Genomic DNA, 20,040 nt, shown 5'->3' with positions numbered 1-20,040 from the left:
GACAGCACTAAGGTTATACGGCGATATCTAACTAGATAAACCGCAGAAATGCCCTACTGCAACTTCACTTGTTGTGACCCCTGCTTCGATCGAGTGAGCTCGCTGCATAAATATTCATATCCCACAATTAAAAGTGATTAGAGAGCTGCCTCTGCGTGGAGAGCTCTGCAACGATTGTGAGATTCAACTCATTTGTGTGAACACTATGTTGTTTCCAGATCGATTTATTTGAGATAAGGTGTTATCGGTGTGATCTATTATGTAACGCTATCTAGAACTGTATCGTGATCCTATCTTTATAATATGACTATGGGATCGTGGGGTTTCCCCCCAGAAAAGTAGAAAACTTAACCTCATAAAAGAGCAACATTTGACTTGACATTTGATTCAATATGGTAGCTTGAAACAACTTTCAGCGAGCACAATTTTCGTGGTAAAAAATACACGGAGAAAAAATAGTTCCCAAAATCATGAACAAGTGTTCATGAAAATAGGAACCTCGAACAAAGTGTTCAAATCCCATGGTACGATTTTGAAAAACGTACCATGAAATTTGAACACTTTGTTCGTGGTTCCCATTTTCATGAACGCTTGTTCACGATTTTGGGAACTCTTTTTTCTCCGTGTAATGCCCCAAATATTTATACTCTTCTTTCCATTTTGATACTCTCAGCGCAAATTGGGGAAATATACTAATTTTAATCACTCTAAGCCGTTCAAACAATTCTCATCACTTTTGCCGTTTTCCGCTATTAAATCAACATTTCTGGAGTTTTTTTGAAAAGGTTCAATAAACCAAATTTCCAGTTTTTGCTTTTTGGGTATTTTTGAAACCGCCTTGAGTCAGGGGTATTAAAAAATACCCTAAAAGCAAAAACAGAAAATTTGGTTTTTTGGACCTTTTCAAAAAAAAACTCCAGATTTTTAGATGTATCAACAATAGAGAGTTGCTTGCTCACTTTTATTTGAGCTATTTATTACTTTGGAACAGTCAAAAACATTTTTTGAAAGCTGTAATTCATGATCAAAGTGCTGTTAGGCCGATGTTTACAAAAATTCAATCTAGATCTATATCGCTACTAGAAAAGCCGGCACCAAACCTTAAACGCCAGCGCTGTTTAAACGGACGTGATGCGTAGGCGGTTCCAAATCGCCCTCTCGCATTCTATCATTGCGGTTGCCTGAGAGAACGAAAAACTCAGCGATGATAGTGCGTTGTCGAGGAAAAAAGTAGGAGTGATAGGAAGATAATTCTCTTGCTGCACGGAAAATGGATCCATTTTCAAAACGTGATAAAGTTCGCTAAAAAAGGCAAAAAAAAGTCGCTAATTTCTCAGCCTGCAGAAAAATTACCTGGAGTCTTTAACTTTTCCGCTGGTCAGTTGAATTTGATCGAACCAGTGAAAATATTTACTGGTTTTGTGAAAATTTTCACTGCTGGGGAGATCAGTTGCTCTAGAATTAGCCATTAGTTTTGCTGGTTCAGGAGGAGCTTCCGGATTCCAAAATCAACGAGGAGATTTTTTGCTGGTTTTGGGAGACAATGCCAATGTCTAGAGCAAGGCGATCTTGGTTTTTCATTAGTGTGAGTACACCACTCCGTGCCACGAAAACCAAAACAAAAACTAACGAACCATAAGTGCATCCATCCCGGGAATTCCCGTGACAAAAATTCCGTGATTTTTCCAAAACCGGGAATTCCCGAAACCCGGGATTTTTTATGATTTGTCCCGGGAATTCCCGAAGTTGAAAAAAAATCAAATTTTGGCCCAGAAATATATTTTTTGTAGAAATACATTAAAAGTTGAATACATAATAATCGATAAGAATTTAAAAGCATTAAAATTTGTATTCGGCATATATCAGCATTAATTTGGCTTATTAGTGAAAATTGTTGAAATTTGAGTTTACAGATTCACAAAATTCCTAGTGCTTTAAATAATTTTTATTTATCTCTCAATATTTTTAAAAGACTGGTTATTACATTTTTGAATATTAATAACTTTAAAAATTGGAAAAAATATATTAAACTATTCAGACTTTAGTCCTGGTTTGCCTAGTTGGCCAAGCAGGATAAAAAACAAAAAATATATATTTTTAATTTCTTTTAAGGGGTTACATACACGTAGAAAATGCAAAAAAAATCTTATTACAGAAAATTTATTAAATCAACTTGAAAGATGATCACTCCTGAAAGTTTCATGAAGATATTTCATTATTAAACTGAGTAATAGACGACTTCAGCACAAAATTTTACCATGCCCAAAGCAAACTGTCAAACTTTGTATACATTTTTTTTTCAAGATAGGATGGACCAAATTGGCTAAAATTGGGGAGAAGACTCACAAGATCTCCCGTGTGCATGACGATGCCCGATTTTTGAATTTTGCTTATTTGAAAAATGCAAGAATCATAAGCTTTTTAGCTTTTATATAAAAAACATAAAAATATTTTTATCTTATTTAAAAATTATCTTTTTTGAATATCAGCCTTCGTAAGGCACACGGAACCAGTTAAACGAGTGTTATCCAAAATTATGAGCCGATTTGGTCAAAGATGTGCAATTGTACAACCAAAAGTTTTCAAATTTATTTTGTTGATAGATGAAAATATATATTTTAATGTCTTAAAAAAGATTTAAAAAAGTTTAAATGTGTTCTCATACCACCTCATACCTCTGACATTTATGCCTATTTACATTGATGTAACTCCTTAAGCTATTTAAAAGCTGTCGTCTACGTTTAGATTGAAGTGTAGATTATCTCCAATTAATATAATTGAGCTAATTCTATGATTTTAAGTTTGAAAACATAACAAATATAATGAAAATATAGATCTATGACGCCCAACGCATGTCCAACTTACACGGACGCCCAAGCCTCCCAAAAAAGTTGGAACGGTAACTTCAACACGCCCGTTCTCGGGCATAACTCAACCAATCGGGACGATTCTTGTTCCCAGTGATTTGTAAGAATGTCTAGATGATCCTTAAATTTTGCAGAACTTGATTTGAACAAATCTGTAATTTCTGCGACCGAAATCATCGTTCCAACTTTTTTTAAACGACTGCCCCTGCGGAATTTTTGGCGAGTTTTTTTACACGCGAAAAAGAAAGTTGGAACGATGTTTTTGATCGCAAAAATTACATATTTGATCAAATTAAGTTCTGCAAAGGTCTAGAATCATCTAGACATCCTAACAAATCACTGGAAAGAAGAATCATCTTGATTGGTTGAGTTATGCCCGAGAACCATTGAGTTGAAGTTACCGTTCCAACTTTTTTGGAGCCTTGGGCGAATGTTACAAAAAATTCCCGGGATCCTGAGAATTTCCGGGGATTTCAAAAATATTTTTCCCGTTTCCCGGGAAATTCAAACCCCGGGAAAATTGGACGTCCTGCGAACAATGGACCGTGCCAGGAAAACCAAAACATAAACAAAGTCAGCTTCCATCGGAGTGACAGAGTCAGAGATAGCGATTTTGACAACCGCACTACTACACACTCAATCGAGTACCTTTGGTGTGTTTTCGCTGGTCCAGCTGGTTTTGGGAGAAACTCCGCTATTCTAGCGATTGTTTGCATTGGATCAGCGTTTTTTATGAGATTTCGTAACTTAAACAATAAAAATCATCAGTACTGGAAGCTGTGACAAAAGAAAACATAATAAATATTTGGAAAGTCGAATGGTTCTACAAGTTATCATAATATTTCTCAATTAGTGAAAGTTTGTGAAAAAGTTTTCAGAACATAATTCTGTTTGTTTTGATATGCTTGCAGATAAATTCCTCCTTCACGTTGTGGTATTTGTTTACTTACACATTTGATTTGTTGATTTGATAAACTGTCACTGTGTGAACATTCAATTTCATTTGAGGCATTTCAGTGATCAATTTCACTACACTCTACCACTTCACTACACACATTTTGCTTTTTAGTTTTACTCAGTTTCAAAAGCTTGTTGTGTCCCATCAATCAACTTTGAGATGAGAATGACAACTGTCATTTCTGCAGTTACCCCTTTCAGTACAATTTCTGCAAGAGTAGTGAAGAACTACGCTGTAAACAGCGAAAAGTTTCGCTAGAATTTCTGCTGTCAAGTATGTTTGCCTGTAATTAGCGAAAACAAACCAGCAGAACTAAGTCGCTGAATTTGATTTTGCTCAGCCGCTGGTTTCAAGGAAAAATTTCGATGGTTTAGTGAAATTTTTCGTAAATATCAGCTAAATCAAACCAGGAAAATCAAACTGCTGTTTTGGCGATGGATCTCCTTTCCGTGTGGCAATCGCGAAACAAAACTTTAGTGAAGGCAGCTCAACTCTCTGATATTTAGGTGCAGGAATTATTAAATGATAGTCTTTTTTAATCACTCATTCTCAACACTGCAAACTGCTGTCATGAGTATTGTGAGTCAATGTTTAAGTAGTCGACGGGAAAAACTTTTTTTTGCGTTTTGTATTTTTCATCTATACTATTTTTTGTTTCAGCGTTGTTCCATACCAAGCAAGATTACCTCGACGGCATTCTTGACTACATCGCAGCAAAAACTAATCCCTACACAAATCAGAAGAACAGTACAAGCACATTTCCCATAAACGAAATTAAATTGCGCAAATTCTAGGACGTTCGCGTTTACATGTTCGTGAATCGCTATCCTAACATGCGGTCAATTTGATAAGAGTACGCATTTCCGTTAATACATTACTCTCACACAATTTCAGCTAGATGAAATTCGCCACTTTTAACACTTCAACGACAATAATACTATGTATTATTATAAGCGGTGACTGTGTATTTGACTTGGTGCAACTCAGTGACAGCCATTAACATCAAGTAGGCCACGATTTGTGACTTCCGTGCCTTTGACCACGTACGATCGACCTCACAAAATACGTCCGATCACAAAAAGATGAAGTCGATTCTTCGGCAGAACTTGGCAAACAAGCAGCACTAATGGGGATTAATGCTTTACGTATTGGCCGATTAACACGGATTTTCCTCTTAGAACGAGATAGGTCACGTCAGAGACATATAAGCGATCATCAAAGCCCGTTGTAGTTCGTTGAAGTCCGTTATAGAAATTCGAATTTTGAATTGTTTCCCGACCCTATATGCTCGTCAAGTGAATGAGGTTATCTGATTTTAAGAAACTTCATGTAAGGGTTGTAACCATGAAACCCGCTGCGTGTCAATGTACGGAATATCAACTTGAAAAACTCTTCCTTGATCGCATGATCAAATATGCGCCAGATAACTGCCCCCCTAACCTCAAATGGATAATTGGTGACCAAATCGGGTTCAACCCACAAAGTGCACGTGCTACTCATTGACCAACCAAAAAAAGATCCTGCACTCAAATCAGCTGCACTAAACCCCATAGACTTAAAAGGATTACACATTAGTCGGCGACGGTTTCTTTACCCAGCTCATGAATAATCAATCAGCTCGAATCGAAATTGAGGAATCAATTTTACGACCCGCTACCACCCTACACAATGACTGCAAGCAGGTGCGAGTTCTCACCTTCTGATGGCGGGTTTTATGATTTGACTGCACTTTTGTTGCGTAACGCTTACTTGAAAACTCATTACAGTTATGCCGAAAGCAAATCACGTCCTAACCCGCCCAAAGAATGGGGAGCTGCAGACATTCCATTGTGTAAATGATCGCTTTATCGATTGATTGGCAGTGAAATGTATACGGGGGTGTCACCCACTGATTGGGACAGTTACAGCTTGAACAATTGAAGGTCGTGGTATATTTGGGGTTTTTTGCTCAACTTCTTATATGTTTGTCTGCATGAAAACTTTTCTCAATATAAGTACTTCAAAGGTAAATTTAAACAAAACAAAATCCAATATATTACAAAAAAATCAAAAGCGTCTGACAAAAAAGACATTTAAGACATAGTTCAAAATTCAACAGATTAGGGATTGGTTGAAAACAAACACAAACACACAAATCTGAACACACACAGAAAGCGTTATTCGCCTCGCAATCAACTAGATACATTCTACTAACTTGGGTAATACTGAGTCCATGTATGCGGTTAACATTCTTTCAGTGGAAAATGAAAAAAATCAAATCAATGAAATTTTATTGAAGTTGAAAACAAACCAACACAACATTTTAATTATTAAATGGCATTACTCTTGATCGGTTTAACCTTTTTTGGCAGTTAACAAAAGCTACAACTGCAATTACAATAATAAATAATAAAACTGGTATTATTGAAAAGTATCTCAAATTGACGGAGCTTGGTTTAAGTTCCAAGCTTTTTTCAGGTAAATCATTTTCCGGATAGCAATTGGAAAAGTAAGAACAATTCACATCTCTCCTACATTCTGCCGAATCTTTGGGGTACACCCACCAGTCTCTTCTAAATCCAGGAAGTTGGTCAAACAGCTCGAGACCAGTTTTTAGTACTTCTTGCTTCCTCTTAACAGTACTGTTCACGTTGACCAATATCCAAGCCCCAAGCTCCGTGCTAACATCTTTCTCGTGAACCTTACAGCTGTACAGGAAAATGTACTCGTTTTGCTCGTACACAAACAGCTCCACGTTGGTCCACTTTTCCACCGTATTGCATTCCGTCCGGAACGGGTTTAGATCGATGTTGGCCTGCCAGCTGGAACCAACGTGCGCGATCGCAATTGCACTGCACACCAGGCTGGGAACTGTCTTCGGAAAGAGGTAAAAGTCGCCAAACAATTCAGACAGATCATCGCGACAGTAAAACTGAAAACTGCTGCAACTCTGGTCCGGTCCGTACGGGTTGTGGTAAGGGTTGATCGAGTGGCCTCCTCCCGGAATGTGGGCGAGGGCTTCCAGGTTCCACACGTACACTTTGGTGTCACAGGTTGCGTTACTCGGTGGAATTGTGGTGGGGATCTTTGGGCAGATCTTTCTGGTTGACATCAGAGCCTTGCATGATCCAAAAACGGTTAGAACAATCAGGTGAAACAAAAACGATGACATGCTGGTCGGTGTTGATTTCTATCAGCAATGAGTTTGATTTCTACAGTTTCACGTGATAAAGTAATGGATGAAACGATCTAAGTGCTTCCTGCATTAGTAATGAACGCCTTGCCTCACCACCCAAACTAATGGCCGTAACTATTAGGATTAACACAGATATAAAAATATCTATGGTGAATTACTTCGTCTGTGGTATAACTTTTGCGAAAGCATTTTCAAAACTATTTAGAAACCTTGGTAAATTGGCGTAATTTGCGCAATTGACATATAATTTGCCCTTAGCAGCTACGACTTAATCCACTTGTGTGGATGATGCCTTCTTCACTCTTTATCTGCAATGGTTGACATGATGCATTTGGACACCTATTTAATCGGAATTATTAAGATCCATGTATCACTGAAGATCATATTTGAATATATGTGACCCGATTGCTGAAATCAATCACGAGAAAATGCGAATTTGTTAGTTTATTTGTCATTGTCTAATTCTGCTTAAGAGAAATGGAATTCATCTAGCTAAACGCTAATGAGAGCAAATTTAGAACCTCAAACTTCAATTCCCGTTTTACCTCACTTCCTTTGAGTTCTCATATTTGACGTGAGTTCATTTTATGTAAAGACAGTGTCATATTGTTGGAAAACTCGCTCTTAAATACTTTATTTCTAGATAGATTTATAATCAATAATTCACATTTACCTGGCATTCAATTATTTATCGGCACAACTCTAGATTGGTAGCGACGTTTCTTTAAGTTAACAAATTTTATGATTGCAATTACAACAAAACAGAATATAACGGGAACAATGATGGCGTAACTGAAATTGACGGTCTCTGATCTAGCTTCTCTTTCCACTTCCATGACATCGTTCTTGGTCACACACTCCGCATAGTACGAACAGTTGAGTTCAGTCAAACAATCCGTTGAGTAGTTTGGAAATTCCCACCAGTCTCTTTTGATTTCTGGAATTTGATCAAACAGTTCCAATCCCATATCCAAAACATCTTGCTTCATTTCATTGGTTCCATTTCTGTTGGCCAATATCCAAGCACCTAGCTCAACGCTTTTATCCTTCTCGTGCTCCTTGCAACCGTACATAATAATCGATTGATTCTGCCGATACAAAACCATGTCAACGGAGGTCCACTTTTCGGCCCCTTCACAAGCTTTAGCTTTAGGATTGTGAAGGATTTCAACCTGCCACGCTCGACGGTCCATCTTGATGAGTTGTAATCCGGGACATACCATGTTCGGTCGAACCTTGGCGGTCAAGTACAAATCACCAAACGCTAGCTGATCCTCCCGGCAGAAGAAAATGAAGAAGCTGCAACTAAAGTGCGGCCCGTACGGATTGTGGAACGGGTTGACGGAGTGACTTCCCCCGGGGATGTGGGCAAGGGCTTCCAACTCCCAGGAAATGAGATTTATGTCACAGGTAGTGGATGGCGGGTTAACTTTGGGTAACATTGGGCAGTGCTTCTGATTAGTTATCAATGAATAACTAAGCTTCAGAAGTACGGTTAGGATCACTACCAGTTGGATCGATCGAGTTGGAGGCATTATAAATACTAATAATGGGTTCTAACATTTTAAAAGCATTTTTAATAAAAATCTCTAGCTGTGAGAAAAAAACATATGTGAGTTGAATTGCTGCAACTCTTCATTGAGACTCAATTAAATATAACTTAGACACCCTTGACAGGTGAGGCTTTAGCTGATGAAAATAATGGATATTTAATTTAAGGTGTACTTACTTTTGATGTTTTTGTATTCCATTAGCATTTGATGTTAGATATCTAATATGTCGTCGCTGTTGTGCTTAACACTCAAACGCTCGGGTAGTCATTTGACCCTTTTTTTTTCTTAAAAATCTCATAACTTTTGATAGAATTGACCAAATTCGATGCTTCCGGTTGCAAAAGATCCAGATTTGTCAATATTTTGAACTGTCAGATGGGGGACAAATATGGTCCACTTTTACCGGAGATATTCCGGATTCCGTTGGGGTACCTCGGCCCTCCTATTTGGGGTTTTGGTCAATAGAACAAAAACCATTGCACAGAACAATGCCGGAAATGGTGCAAAACTTCAAAGCATCATTCTAATACATCATCCTGCATAGATATATGACATAGTCAAGACCTTCGGGCACCGGAACAGGTTCCAACCAGAAAGGGTTCACTGAGCTGATGTCGATTGGTGCCCAAATGGAACCGGTTCCGGTGCCCCGTAGGACATAACCATGTCAATTATTTTTGTCGGATGATGTATTAGAATGATGCCTTGAAGTTTTGCATCATTTCCGGCATTGTTCTGTGAAATGGTTTTTTTTTATCGACCAAAACCCTAAATAGGATGGCCGAGGTACCCCAACGGAGTCCGGAATATCTCCGGTAAAAGTGGACCATATTTGTCCCCGATCTGACAGTTCAAAATATAGACATACACTAAATCCCCTAAATACGCTCCCCCCGATTGCGCCTCCCCCGTTTTGCGCCCCCCGAATTGCGCTCAAACCCCGAAATAACGCTCCCCCCAAATAACGCTCTAATGGGCGCAAATCGGGGAAGCGTTATTGCGGGGTTTTAGCGTAAAATGGGGTTTTCTTTTTAAATGTACTTTATTTACATATAAATGAAACATTTGTATAAGGGGTCATACACAAAACACGGATAAGGGGCCATCCACAAATCTGGGTATCCAAGAACTCCCGGAAGTCATGCCCTAGATATCTACTTGATCAACGGGGATCTATATGGGTGAACTAACCATCGGTATAGCTTCAGGTAGCTTCAGTGAACCACGATGGGTGTTCTGGGGTACGTTGGATTGTTATGGGTCCTCCAAGAACTCCCGGGAGTTATGACCTGATGTTCTACTTGATCAACGCGGGTCTATATATGTGTGTTAACCATCGGTATAGCTTCAGGTAGCTTCAGTGAATCACGATGGATACCCTTCGCCATGTTGGATTGTTATGGGTCCTCCAGGAACTCCCGGAAGTTATGACCTGATGATCTACCTGACCAACGGGGGTCTATATGGGTGTATTAATCATCGGTATAACTTCAGGTAGCTTCAGTGAACCACGATGGATATTCTGGGGTACGTTGGATTGTTATGGGTCCTCCAAGAACTCCCGGGAGTTATGACCTGATGATCTACCTGATCAACGCGGGTCTATATGGGTGTGTTAACCATCGGTATAGCTTCAGGTAGCTTCAGTGAATCACGATGAATACCCTTCGCCATGTTGGATTGTTATGGGTCCTCCAGGAACTCCCGGAAGTTATGACCTGATGATCTACCTGACCAACGGGGGTCTATATGGGTGTATTAACCATCGGTATAGCTTCAGATAGCTTCAGTGAACCACGATGGATATCCTTCGCTATGTTGGATTGTTATGGGTCCTCCGAGAACTCCCGGGAGTTATGACCTGATGATCTACCTGATCAACGCGGGTCTATATGGGTATATTAACCATCGGTATAGCTGCCGGTAACTTCAGTGAACCACGATGGATATCCTTCGCTATGTTGGATTGTTATGGGTCCTCCAAGAACTCCCGGGAGTTATGACCTGTTGATCTACCTGATCAACGCGGGTCTATATGGGTGTATTAACCATCAGTAAAGCTTCAGGTAGCTTCAGTGAACCACGATGGATATTCTGGATTACATTGGATTGTTATGGGTCCTCCAGGAACTCCCGGGAGTTATGACCTGATGATCTACCTGATCAACGGGAGTCTATATGGGTGTATTAACCATCGGTATAGCTTCAGGTAGCTTCACTGAACCACGAAGGATACTCAGAGGTACGTTGGATTGTTATAGGTGGTCCAGGAACTATTGGAAGTCATGACCTGGATATCTGCCAGATCAACGGAGGTTTATATGGATGAATTAATCATCGGTATAGCTTCAGGTAACTTTAGTGAAGAGTTCCTGGAGGACCCATAACAATCCAACGTACCCTAGAATATCCATCGTGGTTCACTGCAGTAACCTGAAGCTATACCGATGTTTAATATACCCATATAGACCCCCGTTGATCAGGTAGATCATCAGGTCATAACTCCCGGGAGTTCCTGGAGGACCCATAACAATCCAATGTAACCCAGAATATCCATCATGGTTCACTGAAGCTACCTGAAGCTATACCGATGGTTAACACACCCATATAGACCCCCGTTGATCAGGTAGATCATCAGGTCATAACTTCCGGGAAATCCTGGAGGACCCATAACAATCCAACATGGCGAAGGGTATCCATCGTGGTTCACTGAAGCTACCTGAAGCTATACCGATGGTTAATACACCCATATAGACCCCCGTTGAACAGGTAGATCATCAGGTCATAACTCCCGGGAGTTCCTGAAGGATCCATAACAATCCAACGTACCCCAGAATATCCATCGTGGTTCACTGAAGCTACCTGAAGCTATACCGATGGTTAATACACCCATATAGACCCCCGTTGATCAGGTAGATCATCAGGTCATAACTCCCGGGAGTTCCTGGAGGACCCATAACAATCCAACATGACGAAGGGTATCCATCGTGGTTCACTGAAGCTACCTGAAGCTATACCGATGGTTAATACACCCATATAGACCCGCGTTGATCATGTAGATCATCAGGTCGTAACTCCCGGGAGTTCCTGAAGGATCCATAACAATCCAACGTAACGCAGAATATCGATCGTGGTTCACTGAAGCTAGCTGAAGCTATACCGATGTTTAATATACCCATATAGACCCCCGTTGATCAGGTAGATCATCAGGTCATAACTTCCGGGAGTTCCTGGAGGACCCATAACAATCCAACATGACGAAGGGTATCCATCGTGGTTCACTGAAGCTACCTGAAGCTATACCGATGGTTAATACACCCATATAGATCCCCGTTGAACAGGTAGATCATCAGGTCATAACTCCTGGGAGTTCCTGGAGGACCCATAACAATCCAACATGGCGAAGGGTATTCATCGTGGTTCACTGAAGCTACCTGAATCTATACCGATGGTTAATACACCCATATAGACCCCCGTTGATCAGGTAGATCATCAGGTCAAAACTTCCGGGAGTTCCTGGAGGACCCATAACAATCCAACATGACGAAGGGTATCCATCGTGGTTCACTGAAGCTACCTGAAGCTATACCGATGGTTAGTTCACCCTTATAGACCCCCGTTGATCAAGTAGATATCTAAGGCATGACTTCCGGGAGTTCTTGTATACCCAGATTTGTGGATGGCCCCTTTTCCATGTTTTGTGTATGACCCCTTATACAAATGTTTCATTTATATGTAAAAAAAGTACATTTAAAAAGAAAACCCCATTTTACGCCAAAACCCCGCAATAACGCTCCCCCGATTTGCGCTCAAACCCCGAAATAACGCTCCCCCCGTTTGCGCTCAAACCCCGAAATAACGCTCCCCCGAATTGCGCTCTCCCCCGGTGTGCGCCCCCCCAAAAAGAGCGCATATGGGGGATTTAGTGTATCTGAATCTTTTGCAACCGGAAGCATCAAATTTGGTCAATTCTATAAAAAGTTATGAGATTTTTAAGAAAAAAAATAGGGGTCAAATGACTACCCGAGCGTTTGAGTGTTAAGCACAACAGCGACGACATATTAGATATCTAACATCAAATGCTAATGGAATACAAAAACAAAAAAAAAAAAGGTGCAGGTGGTTATGTTACACATGACCAGTATGACAAAGAACTTTGCAAGATGATTGTTGAAATTTTCGATAAAAATGTCCGGTCCAAATTTCCCCATGATTTCCTTAGGCTGGTACAAATATTTTTAAAAGTTTTTGTCACCCCCCCCCCCCCCCCTTCAAAATTGGCCCGAAAAATCAGGGGGCAAAAAAAATATTTTTACAATAAACTTCAAAATTTCAATGAAAATTCAAATGCAACCAGCTGAAATCAAATTAAAATACATTCTTCTGCGTTTTAAATCATTTTTAGCATGTTTGGGTTTATTAAAAAATCTTAAGATTTTTTTAAAAAAAATTTCGATGCAAAATCTTTTTTTTCGATACAATTTTTGTTTTTGTCAGATCTTAGATTTTTTGAAAACTAATGATTGCAAAACAACTGAACTAGTGTAAAATGCATTTTAAAACACTTTTTTCATTTAAATGTGAAGACTATGGCTTGTTATTTAAATTTTTATATTTTTTTATTTTTTTGCCCCCCCCCCTTGACCTCGGCCAGGGCCGAGGGACAAAAACTTTTTTAAATATTCGCAGCGGCCTTATAATTACATAAGACAACTCTTTTGTGAATAGTTTTAAGACATAATATCAACGTCCTATCGAACTAAGGGGACGGAAATTGCAAATGGAGCTGCAATAGAAATCAAGGTGAAATCAATCGACTTTCCCTCACCACTCGAAAGTTATCAAGATGCGGAAATGTTTTTGCAAGGCTGTTGCAAGCAATTGGCGGCAGTAAAGTAAATTTCAACAGCAAACATTAAAACTGCCCTTTCAAGGGCTTTAATTGAATTCGAAATAGTTATTCTATATTTCCAGAAACAGAATTTCGCCGCGGCACAATAAAAAGGCAATCGCAGTAATCGATTTATTACTTCCTGCGTAAAATAAGCGATTTATTTTAACTGCGTAACTTCAGATAATGGTCAGATGCATGTGCAGTATCAAAAACCATAAAGTTTGATACCCATATTGCCCTAACTCTTATGGTTCGGCAAATGTCCCCTCATCGGAACATCCGTGGGGCCTCCGGCCACTCCGGATTGTAGCCAATACTTCCGAAATTTCAAATTTCATGTCCAGTATCAAAAACCATGAAGTTTGATACCCATACTGCCCTAACTCCACTCTTATGGTTCGGCAAATGTCCCCTCATCGGAACATCCGTGGGGCCTCCGGCCACTCCGGATTGTAGCCAATACTTCCGAAATTTCAAATTTCATGTCCAGTATCAAAAACCATGAAGTTTGATACCCATACTGCCCTAACTCTTATGGTTCGGGAAATGTCCCCCCACCGGAACATCCCCGGGGCCTCCGGATTGTGGTCACTACTGCTGAAATGTCAAATTTCATGTCCAGTATCAAAAACCATAATGTTTGATACCAATATTGCCCCAACTCTTTTGGTTCGGCAAATGTCCCCCTTCGGAACATCCGCGGGGCCTCCGGCCACTCCGGATTGCGGTCACGACTGCCGAAATGTTAAATTTCATGTCCAGTATCAAAAACCATAAACTTTATCGCAACTACAACCAACTTGACCCAAAGGGAACTGGTTCTCGATCAACACGGAGACCCCTTCTTGATGCCGTTAACCGGAGCCTTCCGGGATCAGCAGCTTGACCACATCGGTCCCTAACGTTCTTCCTTGATGGCCTGCAGCGACAATCCGTCCCGTTCCTGCGATGGCCCGAGCCATTTCGGCGACCTCTCCACGTCGTTGACCGGGGGAAATTTCTGCTGTCCCTTCTGATTCTGCAACTGCCACTCGATGTTGACTCCTCGGCTGTCAGAAAATTATGAGCTTGAGTGGAGATGATTTTAGATACATCAATCTCACGTCTCTCGGAGAGGATGATCGGGAAAGGTTTGTTCAACCAATCAGCGTGAAGGAAAAGGAGGGGAAGTCTGCGAAGAGGGGAAATCGCCACGTAACGATTTCGCTTCGCAAAAAATTGGGTTCCGATCTTTTTATTCATTCTCTTTACACATACTACACACCACCTAGAGCACCAAACAGTGCGTTGCAAGTGTATTTGTAGCAAGAAAGCGCCATCGACTATGGATTTGCTCGTGTGTGTGTTTTTTTTTTTTTTTTTTTTTTTTTTTTTTTTTTTTTTTTTTTTTTTTTTTTTTTTTTTTTTTTTTTTTTTTACAAGGTCGGAATCTGCTACCAGACACCTGAGAATTCATTCCTCAGGTAGTGTGGGGTTGGGAAAACAAAAAAAGAGTTTTCCCGACCCACTAAACCAGTCCTTGAACGCCGTGCCCTTGTCCCCCCGGGACCACCTTTCGGTATAACTTCGGGGGGAGGCGTTGCATTTTCTGCACTAGTCTACTTACAGGATCCATGCCGGGTGCTAGAACCATTTCCTGTTCTACATACATATGAGTCCATGCGAGGGTTTAACCGCGCCCAAGAATCGCGTTGCTTTTGATCGGCTAGTCATATGCAGCCCTCTCCTTGGACCATCGAGACGTGCTCGTGTGTGTGTGTGTGTGTGTGTGTGTGTGTGTGTGTGTGTGTGTGTGTGTGTGTGTGTGTGTGTGTGTGTGTGTGTGTGTGTGTGTGTATGTGTGTGTGTGTGTGTGTGTGTGTGTGTGTGTGTGTGTGTGTGTGTGTGTGTGTGTGTGTGTGTGTGTATGTGTGTGTGTGTGTGTGTGTGTGTGTGTGTGTGAGTGTGTGTGTGTGTGTGTGTGTGTGTGTGTGTGTGTGTGTGTGTGTGTGTGTGTGTGTGTGTGTGTGTGTGTGTGTGTGTGTGTGTGTGTGTGTGTGTGTGTGTGTGTGTGTGTGTGTGTGTGTGTGTGTGTGTGTGTGTGTGTGTGTGTGTGTAGTAAACCACACTAAAATTGTGTTCGCGGAACCACACTAATATCGAAAATCGATTTTCCCCAAGATCGATCGGATGAGCAAACTCGTGAAGGGTAGTTCCACGGCAGAAACCAGGCGCACACAAATGAAGCTCCCCAGCCCGCGTTTGTGTGTATGCGTTGATAATTTGGTGCTCTTTCAAGCCCCAAACTTGCCACTCGATTTCCCTTCCGCACACACAAACACTCACTACCGTACCCAACCAGATTTTTAAAGAATACTCTTTCGTGTGAATTGGCCCTGAAAAGGGCCAATTTATCGTCCTATGACGATGATAAAACCATGCGATGATGACACTCCAAGTTGCCGGCAATTTTCCCTCCCGCGCCTGCTCTGCCTCTCTTTCCAATTTTTCAATTCTCTCCTTCCTCTCGGCGGCTCTGCTGTGCTGCTGCTGCATCTCGATCCTCCTCATGCAAAGCTTCGGACTCGTTTGAGCTTCAACCGGCGGCACAGCGCTCTTTTATAACCTCGCTTGGCTGTGACGGCTCGACGCTTTCGAAGCAGTGGCAGAGAGCAAAATTTGCTAAGTGCTAGATACTTGAATCTGATTAATGTGTTCGGGAAAGGTTGCGCTCAACCAATCAGCGACCGGGATTTTCCCGGTCTGAATTTTTATTTTTCATCTTAACTTTTGAGTATTTTAACAAAGTTTTATCAACTTTGTGAGGTAGTCTACTTGCAATTTAAGACTTCCCCTTTCGTTTGGTGGATAAAGCATGCAGATTGCTTGAATTGGGTGGAAGATATAAGCGTTTAAACGATTACACAAATCGTTACACTTTCGCTTCGCGAAATTTTGGATTGACACCCGTAGACAGTGCCCTTAGGACAAAGTTCTTTGTCAAAAAGTCGCATGAGCCTTTTTGGCCAAATTGAGATGAGGACGCCGTTTTGTGCAGCTCACTATTTCTTACCTTTTGACCTTTACAGATCCCCAAAATACAATTTAAATCCAGAGATGTTAAAAAAAACCTAAAAAACTCTGTGCATTTTTGTCACTTTTCATATGAAAGAAGTTTCAATCTTGTCGTGCTATTTTAAAATAGCCTGAAAATTGATGTAACTGAAACAATTGGCCAAAGGGATTTCAGGTCAGAACGCGTTTGACACAAGTACGAGCACCGTAAACATTTTCAATTATAACTCGGGACTCCGGCAACCAAATTCAACCAAACTTCGGGGCAATGCACAGAATTGTCAACCAAAAAAAATGTGTTTGTTATTATTTACATTGCGTGCATTCGTTTTTGTTCATTCAAGGTCAAATATTAAAACGCGTTTTTCTCGGAACGTCAAAAAGCGACTTGCGGCAAGTTAGTACGACAGCGTCAATGTGTTAGATAGTAAAAAAGGATACTCCAGAATAATAAAATAAATAAATAATTAAATAGATCTTTTTTTAAAATGTGTATATTTTCGTAAAATAGTATGGAACAATAATAACTTAATGCATAAAATATCCCTGGGAAGCGCTAACAACAAAAATAAGCACCTTAGAAGCACTTGCGATGCACGATGGACGGGCCGGATTCATCGTATTCCTGCTTGGAGATCCACATGGACTGGAAGGTGGAAAGCGAGGCCAGGATGGATCCGCCAATCCAGACGGAGTACTTGCGCTCCGGTGGAGCGATGATCTTGATCTTGATCGTGGACGGAGCCAGGGCGGTGATTTCCTTCTGGAAACGATCGGCAATACCTGGGATTGGAAGATTTGTGTAAATTTCTTGGTTTTCGAGTGAAGATTAGGGAGTTAATTACCTGGATACATGGTGGTACCACCGGACAGGACAGTGTTGGCGTACAGATCCTTGCGGATGTCCACGTCGCACTTCATGATAGCGTTGTAGACAGTCTCGTGAACACCACTGATTTCCATTCCCAAGAAGGAAGGCTGGAACAGGGCTTCTGGGCATCGGAAACGTTCGGCTCCAATGGTGATGACCTGTCCGTCGGGAAGTTCATAAGACTTCTCCAGGGAGGAAGAAGCAGCAGCCGTCAACGACTCCTGGGCGTAGTCCAGAGCGACGTAGCACAGCTTTTCCTTAATATCGCGAACGATTTCACGCTCAGCGGAGGTCGTGAAGGAGTAACCGCGCTCAGTCATAATCTTCATCAAGTAGTCAGTCAGATCGCGACCAGCCAGATCCAGACGAAGGATGGCATGGGACAAAGCGTAACCCTCGAAGATTGGGACAACGTGCGAGACACCATCTCCAGAGTCGGACACAAGACCGGTGGTACGACCGGAAGCGTACAGAGACAGGACAGCCTGGATGGCGACATACATCGCTGGAGTGTTGAAGGTCTCAAACATGATCTGCGACATCTTCTCACGGTTGGCCTTGGGGTTCAGGGGGGCCTCAGTCAGCAGGACTGGGTGTTCTTCCGGAGCAACGCGGAGTTCATTGTAGAAGGTGTGATGCCAGATCTTCTCCATATCATCCCAGTTGGTAATGATTCCATGCTCGATCGGGTACTTCAGGGTCAGGATACCACGCTTCGATTGAGCTTCATCACCAACGTACGAGTCTTTCTGGCCCATACCAACCATCACACCCTGGTGGCGTGGGCGACCAACGATGGACGGGAAGACGGCACGCGGGGCATCGTCACCCGCGAATCCGGCCTTGCACATTCCGGATCCATTGTCAACAACCAGTGCCCCAGCATCGTCGTCACACATCTTGCCCTAATGCACTCTGCACACTGCACTGACCTCAAAAGACAACCGTTATCGCAACCTGATTCCGTCGCGGCCGGGAAAAGACTGCCCAGGCCGTACCCTGGGGATAATGCATCATCTCGTCCGTTTCTTCTGTTAACCAATACCCACTTACGCCCACGGAGTCTGCGTCGTAGGAAGAAAACCCTCCCAACACCTCCACAAACTCCCCCCTTTCTGAAAAGCGACTGTCACAACCAATTTGATGTCTTTCACCAGAAAAAAATGTAAAACTACCGTTCTTGAACTGGTGCTACGCGAGGTTTTCCCAACACTGTTAGAAGTGATAAAAATAATTATTTTATTAATCCAAGCGCAAGTATGCGGTCCAAGCCGCACAAAACGCGAACGTTTCAAGTCGCGAGCGCGCTAAGTCGCTGGGTTTTGAGCCGTTCACAAGTGGGCTATTTTAAGCCGAGCTGATATTCAAACTTGTTCGTCCATCACTTTTGCGGTTCGCCGGTTGATGCCTCTGTCATTGGGTTAGATGCCGAACATGGTTCAAGCACGCAGAGTTTAAAAAGGTGCCGCTATAAATCTTAATTATACGATCATAAACGCATGACAAAAAAATAATCAACTAGTATCGTGAGCAATAGCTTGAGGAAAATTTCAGCGCACTATAGCGTACTAGACGCAATGAATCCTCAAACTAAAGTGACTCTAGTAGGAACTGAATGGTAGTGTTAGGGCAGTTGTAGCGTAGTTTGGACTAGCATTACCCCACTCAAGATAATTTCATGAGATTAAATTTGTTTTAGCTTCAATATACAGCATTGATTTAATTACGAATTACAACAATATTTAAATAACTAACAACCGTATTTCTCATTAGGCTGTTGCAAATATTACATCCAAAACTGGACAGCGCACGTCCAGAGAATAATGACCTCGGGCTGAGAGTGTTGTGGTGCCGTTGACAGACACCGAGAACTCAGCTCGAGATGGTCGAGAGAATTATTCTATCGAGGTTCATCCACCAAAACAAAAAAAAACAAAAAGCGGCGACTACGGGAATCGAACCAGAGCCCTCAATAAATTTTGAGCAAATGATTCTCTCGACTTTGAATTGTGGGTGTACAAAAGTTTTTGCAACCCCCACCTCTCCCTTCAAAAACGTCCTCCCATATTGGACGACATTGTGAATACAAAAAAAGCAATTTATGGTAATATTTCTCCTAGGAATGATGCTCATTAAAGAGTGACTAACTAACTAAATTTTTAACCATCATAATTTTTTCTGTGATCAGTTATAATTGTGTAAATTAGGATGTCCTCTTTTATGACGAAATGTTACCTGAAGCGGTAAATTTACACGTTTTTAGATGTAAAATTACACTTTCTTCTGACATTGAAGATGTATTAATTCTCAAATGAAGTTAAGCCATAATTTTTTGCTGTGTTTCTCATATATTTCAAAATTTTGTTTGAGAAGTCTCAATCATGTCTAAAACCACGAGAAACAGAACAGTTAAAATGTTTCATTCCTTCATTTTTAGTTTTTGGGGTTGTCCATGTAAATGTGATGCACGGAAATGTATTTGATTATTTTATATTGTAATTATATTTATCTACTATTTGCGTGAGAGTGAACACATATCGATGCCAGTGATCTATCTTGTTTAATCTAGATAGAAATCCCAGCAAGCTTAGTGCAGAAAAGCGCACCGGCATCGATATGTAAAAAATCTAAAATTAGTTCAAGTATACATCTGTGGCTTGAACAAAAT

At 41.2% G+C, this 20,040-nt stretch overlaps 1 protein-coding gene across 1 annotated transcript; it reads right to left on the bottom strand.

The window, feature by feature from the left end:
• Positions 1 to 16,977: 16,977 nt before the first annotated feature.
• LOC120412554 (actin, muscle-type A2-like) lies at positions 16,978 to 18,372 on the bottom strand. Its single transcript, XM_039573059.2, has 2 exons — positions 17,347 to 18,372; positions 16,978 to 17,284 (listed from the first exon to the last, which is right to left on the bottom strand). Exons 1-2 carry the CDS (start codon positions 18,269 to 18,271, stop codon positions 17,079 to 17,081), a joined length of 1,131 nt encoding a protein of 376 aa, XP_039428993.1. The 5' UTR covers positions 18,272 to 18,372; the 3' UTR covers positions 16,978 to 17,078.
• Between the last annotated feature and the right edge of the window lie 1,668 nt (positions 18,373 to 20,040).

This window comes from Culex pipiens, chromosome 2 (genome assembly GCF_016801865.2).
Source record: "Culex pipiens pallens isolate TS chromosome 2, TS_CPP_V2, whole genome shotgun sequence".
Taxonomy (NCBI): Eukaryota; Metazoa; Arthropoda; class Insecta; order Diptera; family Culicidae; genus Culex; species Culex pipiens.
This window is presented reverse-complemented; position numbering and strand designations above follow the sequence as displayed.

Coding starts and splice junctions, on each gene's coding strand:
- LOC120412554 (XM_039573059.2), bottom strand. CDS start 18,271: ATGTGTGACGACGATGCTGGGGCACTGGTTGTTGACAATGGATCCGGA. Junction 17,285..17,346: donor TGGTACCACCATGTATCCAG/GTAATTAACTCC, acceptor TTCCAATCCCAG/GTATTGCCGATCGTTTCCAG.